This window comes from Pimephales promelas, chromosome 20 (assembly GCF_988280905.1).
Source record: "Pimephales promelas chromosome 20, fPimPro1.hap1.1, whole genome shotgun sequence".
In the NCBI taxonomy this organism is placed as follows: domain Eukaryota; kingdom Metazoa; phylum Chordata; class Actinopteri; order Cypriniformes; family Leuciscidae; genus Pimephales; species Pimephales promelas.
In genome coordinates this window covers 30130519-30145028 of record NC_142788.1, presented here as the reverse complement: position 1 = coordinate 30145028, position 14510 = coordinate 30130519, and the positions used below count along the sequence as shown (strand labels likewise).

At 37.2% G+C, this 14510-nt stretch overlaps 1 protein-coding gene across 2 annotated transcripts; it reads right to left on the bottom strand.

The window, feature by feature from the left end:
- Positions 1-396: 396 nt before the first annotated feature.
- On the bottom strand, positions 397-14198 carry otud4 (OTU deubiquitinase 4). 2 transcript variants are annotated; one of them, XM_089124296.1, is made up of 20 exons: positions 13667-14198; positions 12579-12662; positions 12400-12450; positions 12238-12284; positions 11679-11751; positions 11514-11595; positions 11284-11434; positions 10242-10296; positions 10020-10143; positions 9861-9925; positions 9004-9104; positions 7859-7977; positions 7661-7778; positions 7175-7334; positions 5679-5763; positions 5363-5418; positions 3939-4758; positions 2421-2597; positions 2253-2293; positions 397-2143 (listed from the first exon to the last, which is right to left on the bottom strand). In XM_089124296.1, the coding sequence occupies exons 1-20, from the start codon at positions 13820-13822 to the stop codon at positions 1100-1102; spliced, it is 3609 nt and encodes a 1202-aa protein (XP_088980422.1). In that variant the 5' UTR covers positions 13823-14198; the 3' UTR covers positions 397-1099. The 2 variants fall into 2 exon arrangements, with proteins under 2 accessions (XP_088980422.1, XP_088980423.1); XM_089124297.1 differs by having other exon boundaries at positions 7211-7334.
- Positions 14199-14510: the final 312 nt, after the last annotated feature.

Here is a 14510-nt window from a genome sequence, read left to right as displayed (position 1 = left end):
GTATTTCTTGATGCTCTCAGGGTTCCCACATGTCCTAGAAAACCTGGAAATTTAAAGACCAATTTTTTTTTCAGTCTTGTAAAACACATGGAAAATGGGGAAAAAAGTAAAATGTCCTGGAAACGTTTGCATTGTCCTGGAAAACATTTTTCGGGTTAAACATCTAAAAAAAAATAAAAAATAAAGTTTTGGGAGGTGTTTTTTTTTAGCAAATCTATCAATCATGTTCAGCACCAGACATGATAATGCAATTGGAAGTTCCTTTAATAAACCTTACTTGGAGAACACACTAAACCTGACATGAAAATAAGACAGGAATATAATTAAATCTGGTCAAATATATTAAAATTCCTTGGAGGGATTTGCAACTGATAAATGAAAAGATGACAAGCGAGAAAGGTATTAGGCATTTGTTTATTCAGTGTTAAAACATACTTTGGATCAGAAATGCAATTTATTTAGAGGCATCAGCGTTCATCTGGAAGAGGTTGAGAGTGCACGATAAACACGTGGTCAAAGAAAACCAATTATGTTGAAATACACAAGTAAAACATGACAAAAAGGCACTTTGCTATGTCTGGTAAGATATACGCTCTGCAGCATAAGATGAATCTTGCAAGCTTTTCAGGAAAATCTTAAAAACAGTCTTAAAAAAACACTAAAAGATGTAAAACTTTCTTGACATAACTTTAAATAAAAAAAAAAAGATTGGAAAAGAAAACTATAATAATCAAATTCACATAGATCTGAAACATTTACACATTCAAACCAATATAATGGTATGATCTATATTTTTTCCCTGTTAGTGTGCATGTCGGGGAAGTGCATTCTGCTCAAGAAAACAAAAAAATGTGATTATTTATAAGATTTTATTACAACATCTATGCAAACAAACATTTCCACTAGGCTTTTGGGAAATCCAAACAATTGCTTTAATTTTAAACAAGAATGTCTTTGGGGGGAAAGACAGAAAACGGTTAAAAACATTGGATATATAACTAATCAATAATATACCAAAAGCCACCCAAAAATTCAAACCGATTGTGTGTATCTGACATCACAGTAAACCAAAAACAAGTGTATATCCAGCATTTAAGCATCACTGATATGGCATCTGCCCAACCCTTGGCCCGGCACCCCGTCTCCCATAATGTCTATAGGACGATTGGTCATCCGGCCTACCCCGACTAGAGTAATCCTTCCGTCCACGGTGACTCCGACCTCGATATCCGCCTCTATCTTCTTGGCCACGTCTTCCTCCACCTCTATACGCCTGGCTATAGAAGGACTGGGGATTTCTGAGATCCACATTGTGAATCTCCATCTCCTCAACTGACCAATTGTCATCAGGAGAATATGCGTAGACTCTTCCTAAGTTCCCATTACCTAGAGAGGTCATATCCCCTTGCATTTGGCCAAGCTGGAAAGGTTGTACGACAGGACAAGCTCCAGGATAGTGTTGAGGTTGCATTGTGGCCATTGAAACGGGAATATCGACCGGTTTGTAATCACCACTACCCAACTGAGGTTGGGTTCCTGGAAAGCCAGGGATCTTATGCATGGACCCATAGTGGGGGCTCATATTCATAGGTCGCTGGCCATTTTCTTGACCTCTATCCAATGTGGAAGGAACAAATGGCAAGACATCCATCCGACCATGAGGAACATGGTTTAAGGCTTCGTGAGGCATCGATTGAGGCTGGATATGATGGTACCCAACGGATGAAGGCGAATACATCTGATTCCCATGAGGTCCACAGGGTTGCGCTGAAAACTGCATTTGAGGGGAAGCTGGGTAATTCCCAGAATAGGCACTTTGGCCAGAAGTTGTTGACCAGGGCATTGGTACTCTTGGCGGGACTTGCATCGGAAGGGATTGAGGATGATCATTGTACCCTCCCATCTCTATAGGACCAACAGGACCGCTACCAACTGGTACCGGTGCAACGGGAGCATGACTCTCCAATGAGGTCTCAGGGATTGAGCTGGAATTCCGTGGAGGAGAAGGGTTTTCTGGTTGCCATGAAGTCATGGTGGGATTGGCGGGAGAGTCAGGAGGAGGAGGAGCTCTGAGATGCATCTGATAGGCTTGGTTAAGTGGACCCAGATAAATGATGGGAGGAAACATTGGCTGAGAGTATGCCTGAGGAAATTGGGAGCATGTGAATAAACTTACGAATAGTATGTAAAGAAATAGTGATGGCCATTAATGAAGTCATTAAAGACGCAACAAATGGAAAGAAGAAGTGTACCTTCACACCGAGGTTGAAGAAGAACTTGAGGACATTGATATCTGAAATATATATGTATAAAAAAAAACATTACCAAGATTAAAAAATTGGCATTTAGCCCTGGATAACGGTCTACTGGGAGGATATTGTAGTCAATTCAATGGCTCAGATCTTTGGGGTTTTCACTACCTTGTGGAAGGTCTTCTCCTTTTTGGGAGAGGGAAAAGGGAGGCAGTGGTTCCACCTCTCCCTTCTCGTTGAGGGGGAATCCTGGGTAAACCGGGTCCTGGAGGAGCTGAGACCATTGGAGATGAGGATAGGGCATTTGTTGGGGTTGGGATGGGTGGTCAGGAGCAGGGGCTACACCTGGCGGACAAGAAGATGCTCTGTGAGAACTCGGTTGATTATACTAGGAAGTCAACATTTGTAACCAGATTTGCTTGATGCATTGCAAGTAATGTCATGTCTAAATGTCAATCACGTTTACACACTGCCTCCGAAACATTCGTCCGTCATAAACAAAATTGGCATTTTGCCAATTAGCAGGCATTTTGAAAGGTGTTTTGACAATTCAGAGCCACCGTACAAGTGAACGGTCATTTTCAGAACTCTTCAAGATTAATTGTTTCACAGAAATTGGGGGTCTTCTTTTTAATATGTGGCTCCAGTGTCGCTAGCAAAGCATCAAAATAAGCCACTGAATTAAGTTAACTTTGAATCGCTAGGGATAATCCCGCAGCTCCTTGATGAGGAGGGACTCTCCTTCCTCTCTACGTATTCTCAGGATTAGATGGATGGACTCAATATTTCCTTTCTTTTCCTCTTTTTAAGAAGAGAGAGGACAACAAAATCAGCCTCAGTGCTTGAAAACTCAAGTTTGTATTGTTTTGTGATTGAGTTCGATACGTATTAATCCGTAGAGAAACGTGTGCAAGGTTTCTGTTCGTGACGAATTTTTAGCATGCCGCATACAAAAAAAAACAAGCGGCAACCTTACGGTCTCTCTCTTGAACCCAACACGGAAGTGACTTAAACTGCAATTCATCGACTGGCCACTAGAGACAGGCTGCAGAAGAGAGTCAATCCCATGTTAAATCTCCAAAATTTACAGCAGAAAAATATGTGTTTACAGCCTAGTGCAAAAAGTGGTTTTGGTATAGCTAGTTTTGCCCTTCATGACGACTATGAGGGGCGTGAATACTTTTATAACACATCCGTTTAAATTACATTACGCCTTAGTTCTGCATAATTAAGGGCGTGGCCACTTGATTGACAGGTGGATTGCCGCTGCTGTCCCGTCTGGTAGAGTCACGTCACCTCAGCTAATCCCGCCTCTTTGCCCATTTTCGGAGATGGTTCTCACTACGGAACATGAACTCCACGGGGAGGAGTCGGATCCAGATCCGACTCCTCCCACCTTACATACACCTAAACCTACCCAACTCCTAAACCCAACCCTAATCCCTAATCTCCACCCCTTGAAGCCTTATCCGACTCCTCCCCGTAGATCTCATGCACTGCATTGAGGTGCTACTGCATTTTCGGTTTATCACACCACCAAGATGGCGACAGCCGGCTCCGCCCACTTTGTACCTCAAAAATACTCTTCAGAAACCTACAGGTGGCGTCAAGTCCATACTTCTACAATCTATGGAAAATTCGGACTCAGTGTGTAAGAACCTTAAGTCTTAATCAGATTAAACTTACCAGAGGAAGGTATGGCCGATGTTTCACAGGGTTGTGGATCTGACGCATTGCATGGTGACTGAGGTAAGTCTGGAGGTGGAGCATGGGCAGGACCAGAGGAAGGGGTGATGGAGGGGGCATGAGCTTTGGGAAGAGGGATTGGTGTCATAGCGGTATGAGAATCTACTGTCTTTTGGGCAATTGGTGGACCACTTCTTTCGTCAATGGGAAGGGTGGTAGAAGGCGGTTCTGGGGCATCTGGTATACGGGCAGCTGCCGGAGCAACAGGTATTGCAGAGGCAGGTAAGAGGGGTTGATTGGAAATAAAAGTGGTTTGAATGGGCGGGGTGGATTCAACCGGGGCATCTGGGATTGAGCCAGAAGATGCAAGAGCAACTCGAGTTGGGATAGCAGGAGGTACTTGGACAGGGGTGATCGGAGATGCAACCAAGTTGGTCTGAGATGGTGCTTGATTGGAGTGGGTAATCTTCTCAGATGTGGGGAGCACTGGGGTCGTTTGCAATGAGGGTTGGGTCGGTTTCAATGCAGGGGCAGATTGAGTGGGAACTGAGACTGCTGCCACTGATATGGGCTGTAAAGTGGACACCAACTGACTGTTGTAAGGGCTTCGAGGATGGCTATTCTTTGGCTGAATAGGGATCTTTGCCTCAAGAGAGGATTTATCAAGACCAGGGGGAGTAGCAGATGAAGATGGGACTGTTTTGGGGCCGGAGAAGATAACAGCGGGATGTGGAGTTGGAGAGACAGGCTTGGGTTTCTCTTGCAATTTCTCTTTTATTGTTGGAGAAGATCTCTGCACTGGTTCCTCAGAAACCCTTATCTAGAACATAATATAAACCAGCAACTTGTAAAGACAAAGAATTTAGATTAACATTGAAGGGACAGGATATATTGCTTGTTTTGTTGCCATACACCTGGATATGGTGATTACAACACTTTCTAGTATACTTGGTTATCTAAAACAGTGTTTCCCAACCCTGTTCCTGGCGGCACACCAACACTGCGCGTATTCTTTGTCTCCCTTATCAAACACACCTGATTCAACTCATCAGCTCATAATCAGATGGGTTAATGAGCTGATGAGTTGAATCAGGTGTGTCTGATTAGGGAGACAAAGAATACGCGCAGTGTTGGTGTACCGCCAGGAACAGGGTTGGGAAACACTGATCTAAAAGACATAAGTTGAGTACCAAATGAAACACTACACACTATATACTTCTATTATATACTCAACTTTGTAGTGTATATGTTTATTTTATAAGGTTATTTTGTCATTCAGCATCAGAGCCTGATTCCCCCCACAATTTATTCTACAAAACAGAACAGAGTAATGGAAATTGGTATGCAATTAAGTGTGCAAATTGGGAGCACTTCACTTGTCAAAGCCATAATGAATAGTCCTGAATCAGCTGTTATAAACTCACCCCATGTTTTTCTTCAATGGCGCTCTTCTGTCTCTGTACAGGCTTCTGGGATGTTTCTGATAGGCAAAAACCAAAATATACTTCAGAATAATAATTCCATTTATAAATAAATATATGATCAGCCATGTTAGCAATACCAAGGCAATGCAATATTTTTTTTTAAAGTGATTGTCCATTGTGCTTATGTGTAAATATACATTATAAAGAACCAAATTTGTCAAGGTAATCACCTAACTTGATATACTTGTGTCTTTATAATGTATATTTAGAAAATGCAATTTTGTAAAACCTGTATATAAAGGGGGCGGAGCTTCACCTGTCTCTGAAACACACTCCTTCTGTTCCTTCTTCCGGGAGCCTTTCCTTTCCCCTCCTTTCTTTACGACCTCACCAGCAGTGGCCTAAATTCAGAAGAAACTATTAAGTACAAATATATGGAGTTGTAGCTTTGTCAATAGGTGAGGTACTTTACACAAGCACTGCACTGGAGTACTAAAGTACTGAACTGACCTGGGGCCATATTCACAAAGAATTTTAAGGCTAAAAGTAGCTCCTAACTGGTGAATTTAGGAGAAACTCCTAAAAATAATGGGCCTGTCACTCCTAACTTTAGGACTCCTAACAGCCCCTGAGCTGAATAAAGGCACTATAAGAGCTTCATTAATCTTAATTTAGATATTTGATGAAGTTTGCAATTGATTCTGTAATTTTCTTATTACTCTAAAGCTGCATTGTAACAATATCTATTGAATAAAGCGTATATTTAATATGAAGAATTTCGAGAGATAAAATCAGGGTGAATGAAATGACCCTAATAAACTTTCTTAATAAATGTCTCTATTTGCCAATGCATATTATTAAGAAAGGTTGTGTTGAGGATAGTGCTGTCAAATCAATTAATCACATTTAACATAAAAGCTTGTTTATATATAAATACAGTATATATGCATACATGAGTATATATACACTCACACACATATATTATATAAACACAAACCTTTATGTTGGATATGATTAAACAATTTGACAGCACTAGAAATGTTTGTTTTTCTTGTTCTTTTAAATAAAATTGTTTATTTTCCCCAATGACAATGTTTTTCCCTTTTGTCATAGCCATGGGGTGTATAATATCACTAAGCAGTCCCACCAAACATTATTCTACCTGAATATCATGCTTCACCACACACTACAGGTGAAACTCGAAAAATTTGAATGTCGTGCAAAGGTTTGTGTATTTCAGTAATTTAAATAAAAAGGTTGAATCTAATATATGTAACTATTAGGGCTGTGCAAAAATTAATTGTGATTAATCGCATCCAAAATAAAAGTCTGTGTTTACATAATATATTTGTGTGTGCTGTATATAATTATTTTGTATATATAAATACACACACATGCATGTATATATTTAGGAAAATGTGTTATTCATAAATAAAATATTTATATTTATATAATATAGATTATGTATTTATTTATATATACAGAATTTAAGCGCAAATAATTCTTAAATATATACATGCATGCATAGGTATTTATATATACAAAATAATTATATACAGCACACACAAATATATTATGTAAACACAGACTTTTATTTTGGATGCGATTAATCGCAATTTATTTTTGCACAGCCCTAATAACTATATACATATGCATGATTATACTTTTCAGAGGGCCGACATTTCTGTATTTAAAATCCTTTTTTTTTATTGATTTCATGTAATATTTTAATTTTCTGAGATTTAGAATTCGATGTTTTCATAAGCTGTAAAATAATCATTTTTCACAATATTCAAATTTTTCGAGTGTCACCTGTATAGAGGGTAAATGTGTTTGCAAGGGCTGCACCGTCTGAGGGCTTGTTCCTAACGAGGGGAAGTTGAGCTCGTCTTTGTGAAGAAGCTCCAGCACGACGCTCTCCTCTTCCTCCTCTGGAAGAACACACACAGGACTGCCTCGCTGCTCAGACCGTCTGCAAACACACACCAGAAAGAATTTTACACAAATCAAGTGTCTTTCGAAGCCTCTTTCTGCACAAAACGAGCAGTGTTGGGGGTATCGTTACAAGTAACTTGAGTTACTTGTAATCAGATTACTTTTTCAAGTAACTAGTTAAGTAATGCATTACTAAACCAGAACTGCTAAGTAGCTAGAACTACCCGGTGCGAAAGCCCCTTAAGTAATGCAATTACTTACTTTTTTTGGGAGTAACGCAACATTGTAATGCATTACTTTTTAAAAAGTAACTTTCCCCAACACTGAAAATGAGCACGCATAAAATGAAACTGTGACACACACCTGAACTTCTCCTCCGGGAAGGCTTGCGGAGGCCAGGAGTGTTGCTTATTAACTCGACCACTGGAAGCTGACTGAAGCGGGGCTTTGTTTGACCTTCGACCTCCTCTGGTCTCCCATTCTGCATTAAGAAACCCAGGCAGTGAGTGTGTGTGCGAGTTGATGCTGTGAAAGTGTGTTTTTGACCTGGAGAGGTCGTACCGGAGGGCGTCTGCGCGCCGTTGTTCGGTACGCTGTGTCTTTTGCTCTTGTCTGACACCGTCTGCCACAACTGGGGCTCTTCAGGCGGAAGACGCAAACTCAACAACGGCACAGTTTCTCTAAACACACAAACACAAGGTTATTCATAGTTTAATATTGTATATTGTTTTTTTAAGGGTTAAGAATATACATTTTCAGTAAAACAATTTGTTTTTGTCTAAATTGTGTTTTTCTTTTCTTTAGAAATAAAATAAAAGAATAAATAATAAAAATAAAATAATAAAAATAAAAGCAACAAAATATTTTCATCAAAGAATTTCCATGGTATTGACTGTTGGTTAATGGAAATAAAAGATAATAATAATTTGGCTAATTTAAAAATGTTTTTTTTGTTATCAATATACAAAGAGCAATTTAAGTATACATATATACACTGTTGTTCAAAAGTTTTGGATTGGTAAGATTTTTTATGTTTTTAAAAGAGGTTTCTTCTGCTCACCATGCATGTATTTGATTAAAAATACAAAATAAAATTGTAATATTATTGCAGTTTAGATCATCTGTTTTCTATGTGAATATATAGTAAAGTGTGATTTATTCCTGTGATCAAAGCTGAATTTTCAGCATCATCACTCCAGTCTTCAGTGTCACATGATCCTAAAGAAATCACTCTAATATGAGGATCTGATGATCAACAAACATTTATTATTATTATCAATGTTGAAACATTTGTATTTCAGGATTCTTCTGTGAATAGAAAGTTTAAAAGAACAGCATTTATCTGAAATAAGAAAGCTTTTGTTACATTAAACACTAACGTTTAAAAGTTTGGGGTCAGTAAGAATTTTTTTTTGGGGGGGGGGGGGGGTGATAAAAGAAATCAATACTTTTATTCATCAAGGATGAACTCAATTGAAGACATTTATAATGTTACAAAAGATTCTATTTTAGAAGATTAAAGATATTTTTTTCTCGCAATTGCGACTTTATTTCTCAGAATTACAACTTTATTTCTCACAATTCTGACTTCATATCTCGCAATTGTGAGATAAAAAGTCGCAAATATTATTATTATTATTTTTATTCAGAGGCTGACACAAGCTTCCATGCCTTCACACATATATAGAGATAAATAAAAGACATACGGCCTGTTGAGTTCCTCAATGAACACCGTGACTGGCCCATTGTCAGGACTGACTTCCTTAACGTAAGCGTTATAGAAGCGATTACTGCCACTCAGCTGCACCTGAGGAAGACAGAGAAACCAAATCAAGACAGCGCTGAAGATCATCATACATTTAATGTGGAGATATGCATTTCATATGTTAAATGCTTCACAGGGTGTTTTAAACAAAAAACATGCAGAGACTAGGTTAAAAAATACAAATAACAATTCAAACACAAAAATATATATTAAAACAACATAAAAGTATTAAATTAATAAAAACAAAAGCAGGGAAATATATAATTTAAAAAAATAAAATAACAGCTCATATATAAACTACTGTTCAAAACGTTGGGGTCGGTAACATGTTTTGTTTCTTTGTTTTTTTTTAAAGAAATGAATACTTTTATTCAACAAGGATGCATTAAATTGATCAAAAGTGATGGTAAAGACATTTATAATGTTACAAATGTTTCTATTTCAAATTAATGTTGTTCTTTTGAACTTTATTTTCATCAAAGAATCATGAAAAAGAAAATGTTTCACGTTTTCCACAAATATTAATCAGCATAATGAACTGTTTCCAACACTGATAATAATCATAAATGTTTGTTGATCATCAAATCCTCATATTATGGAGTGATTTCTGAAGGATCATGTGACACTTTGATCACAGGAATAAATTACACTTTACTATTATATTCACATTATTTTAAATTGCAATAATATTTCAAAATTTTCACTGTACTTTTGATCACTAGCTTGATCCCCACTCTAAACTTTTAAATGGAGTATACATGTAATAATGAAATGCTACTAAACACACACACTGCTAACCTTGCACTTGTCTCCGATAGCGTATTGCATTCCTGCGGCAATGCAGAAATCTCGCTGCTGTTGAACTAAACACACACACAGTTATTAAAAATATTAATACAAGTAATTCAATCAAGATACTAACTATATTTCAAAACATTAATGAAAAAAGAAATGTACTTCGTTTAGAGCGGAGCCACACATCATACTCCACGTTCCTGTAGAGGGCGGGGTTTAGGGACTTCTGCGCCTTAGCGGACAGAAAGCCACGCCCCCTTCCTCGAGGCTGGCCCCTCCCACGACCCTGAAGCACAGACAGACCCGTCACCACAATATTTCATCATACAAAGTCAGTGTCTTCAAAAACACTGATATTTCAATCTTCAAGAGAGAGAAAATCACCCTCGGCGGTCTGGCGTTCGTCACACTGGCCGTCTTTTCTCCGCTTTCACTGGACCTAATAAGACCAAACACACACACACCAACATTTTTAATAAAACTAGTTATGAAATTGTATTTACAATGTATTTAACCTCTGTTGATAGATATTTCCAAGTGAAGCAGATCATCACATTTTTTTAATTTATACACATGGAGTTTCCATTCAGTGTTTCACCAAATTCACATAAAAAGTTATAATAATATAATATTTTATAAAAAAATAAAAAAACTTATAATATAATAAGCTTTCTACTTCAGAAAAATGCTGTTCTTTTCAATCTTTTTAACTTTCTATTCAAAGAATCCTGAAATAAAACTGTTTCAACATTGATAATAATCAGAAATGTTTCTTGATCATCAGATCATCATATTAGAGTGATTTCTGATGGATCATGTGACACTGAAGACTGGAGTAATGATGCTGAAAATACAGCTTTGATCACAGGAATAAATTACACTTTACTATATATTCACATAGACAACAGATGATTTAAATTGCAATAATATTTCACAATATTACCATTTTATTTTGTATTTTTAATCAAATAAATGCAGCCTTGGTGAGCAGAAGAGACTTCTTTTTTTAAAACATTAAAAATCATACCAATCCAAAAGCTTTGATATTTTATATATATATATGAAGAGTTCAGATGCAAAAGCCTCTAAGTGCCATTTGAAATTTTCTTCTAAAATGATAATTTTTATCAAGCTTGTATATTTAAGTTCAGTAATTTCACTTAAATGGCAATTAAGATTACCTATTAATTGTCATTTAAGTGAAATTACTGAACTTAAATATACAAGTTTGATAAAAATTATAATTTTAGAAGAAAATTTCAAATGGCATTTAGAGGCTTTTGCATCTGAACTCTTCATATATATATATTGTAAGCCTATAGATTAAGATATGCCAAAACCAGTCCAACATGTCATCATCCGCTTATTAAAAACTATAATCACACTCTCCAAATGATATTGCAAAAGAAAACGTGCGAATACGTACCAGAACTCGTCTTCCTCCAGGTCAGACTCTTCACTGCTCTTGCATTCTTCCGAGTCGAGTTTTTCTCGTCCTCGTCCTCCTTTCACACACGACCCTAAAACGCTGCGGTCGACGCCACACACGCGCTCATACAGCAGCTCGTACAGGATCGCTACAGATAGAGAAACGGTTCGGTTGGGTTCTGATACTGAAAGCATGTCGCAGAATAGAGAAGAAGCACTTGCACTCACACTGACAAACAGCAGCACTTTTCTCAAAAGATTGGGGGTAAACACTGTCATAATGGTTTCCATTGAGGAAGCACAGTCGCACCTGACAGAAAGAGAGAGAGAGAGATTTCAGTGTTACGGCGATTACATTTTTTTTAATAATCGTGCATGAATGCAACTCTGCACCTTATCAGGGAAGCCGTTCTCTGTGATGTTAACGGGGGGTTGATCAGGCACCTGGAAAATAATGAAATCATGCCTGGAAGAAATAAACATTACACCATCAGAGACAGTAAACCAACAGTTTACACTCTTAATATAAAATCTGCTGATATTAAAGTAAAGCCGCTGTTGTCGTGTTCAGACTGACAGCAATATTATGTGAACAGAAGTCATTTGATTTCAATGTCGAACAATGCAACAAAGTTGAGGATTAATTAACTCTATGCAAATGAGCCTTTCCATGGAAAACTACATCAGAAATCACTTGCATTGCTTTAATTCATGCATTGATAATCTTGTTCATCATATGATGCATTTAGCACTGCTGCGATTTACAGTTTACAGGAAACACTTTTGCCTCCAGGATCTTCATTTATAGCAACAAGAAAACCGAATCATTGTCAAACTAGACATTTGATTTTATAAATCCCATTTTGAGCATTTTGAGCACAACTGGCTGTCAGTGAACAAGACATCATCACAGTTCATGCCTCAAATACACAAGTAAATGTAATAATCTCACTTATAGAGCTCAGCCAGAACGGTGATCTCCACCTGTCCAACCCAGCTCTAAACGGATGGAGGAATAAAGAGAAAGAGTGTTAGAAATGTCAACATTTTACCATTAAAAGAGTTGAATAAGAAACTAAACAAGTTGCCTGAATGTACAAAGTTTAGTAGTTACCTGAGGATCTCGTAAATTCTCCAGGTATTTCTCAAAATCGCCTTCGATAAACTACCACACACATGGAGAAAGAACAAGGACAAGTTTAATACAGCAGGTCAGAGGTCAACTGACACTTTCATAAATGCAATGTAAAGTAAATATATGAATATAAAATGTATTTTTAATTTTAGCCTCACCAGCTCATAGTTAGATCTGTTCTGTTTCAGATAATTCACACAGGCCGCACGTACTTTAGTGTGTAAACCCTGGCAGTGCAACACCTGTCAATCAAACACACACACACCTGTCAGTCCGTATATCTATATTGAAAAATATATGTTGGACGGAGTCATAAACATTCTGTTTATTACACTTTATCATTCAGTTGTCAACCTGGGATAACAGGTTTATCGAAACTCAAAGCACTGAATTCATTCAGAATGCAAACTTCATAAGTGATGATTCAGCAACACCTGATCTCAACCGTATCATTGAGTCCATTATATAATAATGTATTAAAACCATTAATAATTCAATATGAATAACATTAATATTACAGTCTCGAGACATATCCTTAAGTTCATCTAACAAATAATCAATATTTTCCAAGGTTAAATAAAACATCTGAAACTACATAACTTCGAATATGAATGAATATTTATGTTTACATTTAATAAGAATAAAGAAATGAGTAATTATAATAAGGCACCTGATCAGGTAATGATTATTTAATAAATTGTGTCCTGTAGGGATTTACGAACCTGTACAATATCTTAATAAAATTATTATTTAATAAATCATTCATATCAAACTTCATGGGAATTTAAGCAAAATCAAGACAACCGATACTATGAAACTTTAATGATTATAGTTTAGACACTCAAGTCTCAAATTATAACTTTTAGAGATCAAATAAGTAATCATTTATTTAAATATGAAGCACTTAATAGTATTTAAGCAGAAATAAACCACACCCATGTTATTATTATTAGTAAGTTAGCATAAACTGCTAGTGTGCTAAAGCTAATTAGCTTCAGATAAACTAAAAGGTGATTTTGACAAACCGTAGAGACTACAAACCGTGTCATATAGTTCACAAGTGCTATGGAAACAGGGAACAGAGTTACTTCAGTTACTTTGAGTGACATTTTAAGCACTCCGTGACACATTTAAGGCGTATTAGGGACGTTTTAAGTGTTTTTGAATTTGTTGGCTGTCTTTATAAACATTAAAATCGTAACACATTAAAAATTTGGGTTGTAAATATCAGTATCAGTCTTCTGACCTGTTCTGCCACGGCCCTGAACAGACATGACCCGTCCTTGGCGATCTTTTTGCGGTAAAAGCCCAGCGAGCGCAGGTACTCGTCCATGCGGGACTCGTGCGTCCTGTCACCGGCCGGCTGCTGCTGAGCGCCCGCTGATGCCGCCTGGAGCTCCATGATGATCCCACTCCAACACAATCCCAAAATAAATCACGCTATATCTGCAGCTCGAGTTTCCTTACCATCCCTGCACTCCAGCTAAATGCTTCTGATGGACTGGATTTACTGGATTTGCTTTTGATTTCAATGCAAAGCAAAGTTGAAGCTGTTTCTGGTTCAGTTGCATAGCCTACACACACGAACACACGCGTCCAGGGCTGAATATACTGATAATCCCAGGTGATCACGAGCGCGTGAAGCAGGTAAATGTGCAGTTTCTTAAAGCATTACGACACATTTACGAAAATAAAAGGAACCGAGTGATTTTCGGGAGACGATGGGAGATGTAGGCGAAAAAGAAAGTGAAACTACAAAACCGTTCAGCCACAGCATCTGAACCATGATCGATCTGAACTGAAAGAGAAAGTAGCAAGTACATATTACATAAATAAATAGAATATACATTTAAAATGCAAATGCATATTTATTTATTCACAATGACGTATCACACTGACATGTGAGGACGGAACACGTAAAAAATGTCTTGAAAATAATAGAGGAAAATAATAATGTATTATAAATAAAGTAAATATCTGAACATCTTGAATCAGATACCTTCCATTTTATAGTTATGTTAATTTTAATATATTGATATATTAACATAATGTATTGATTTATTAATTTATATTGATATATTAACATAATG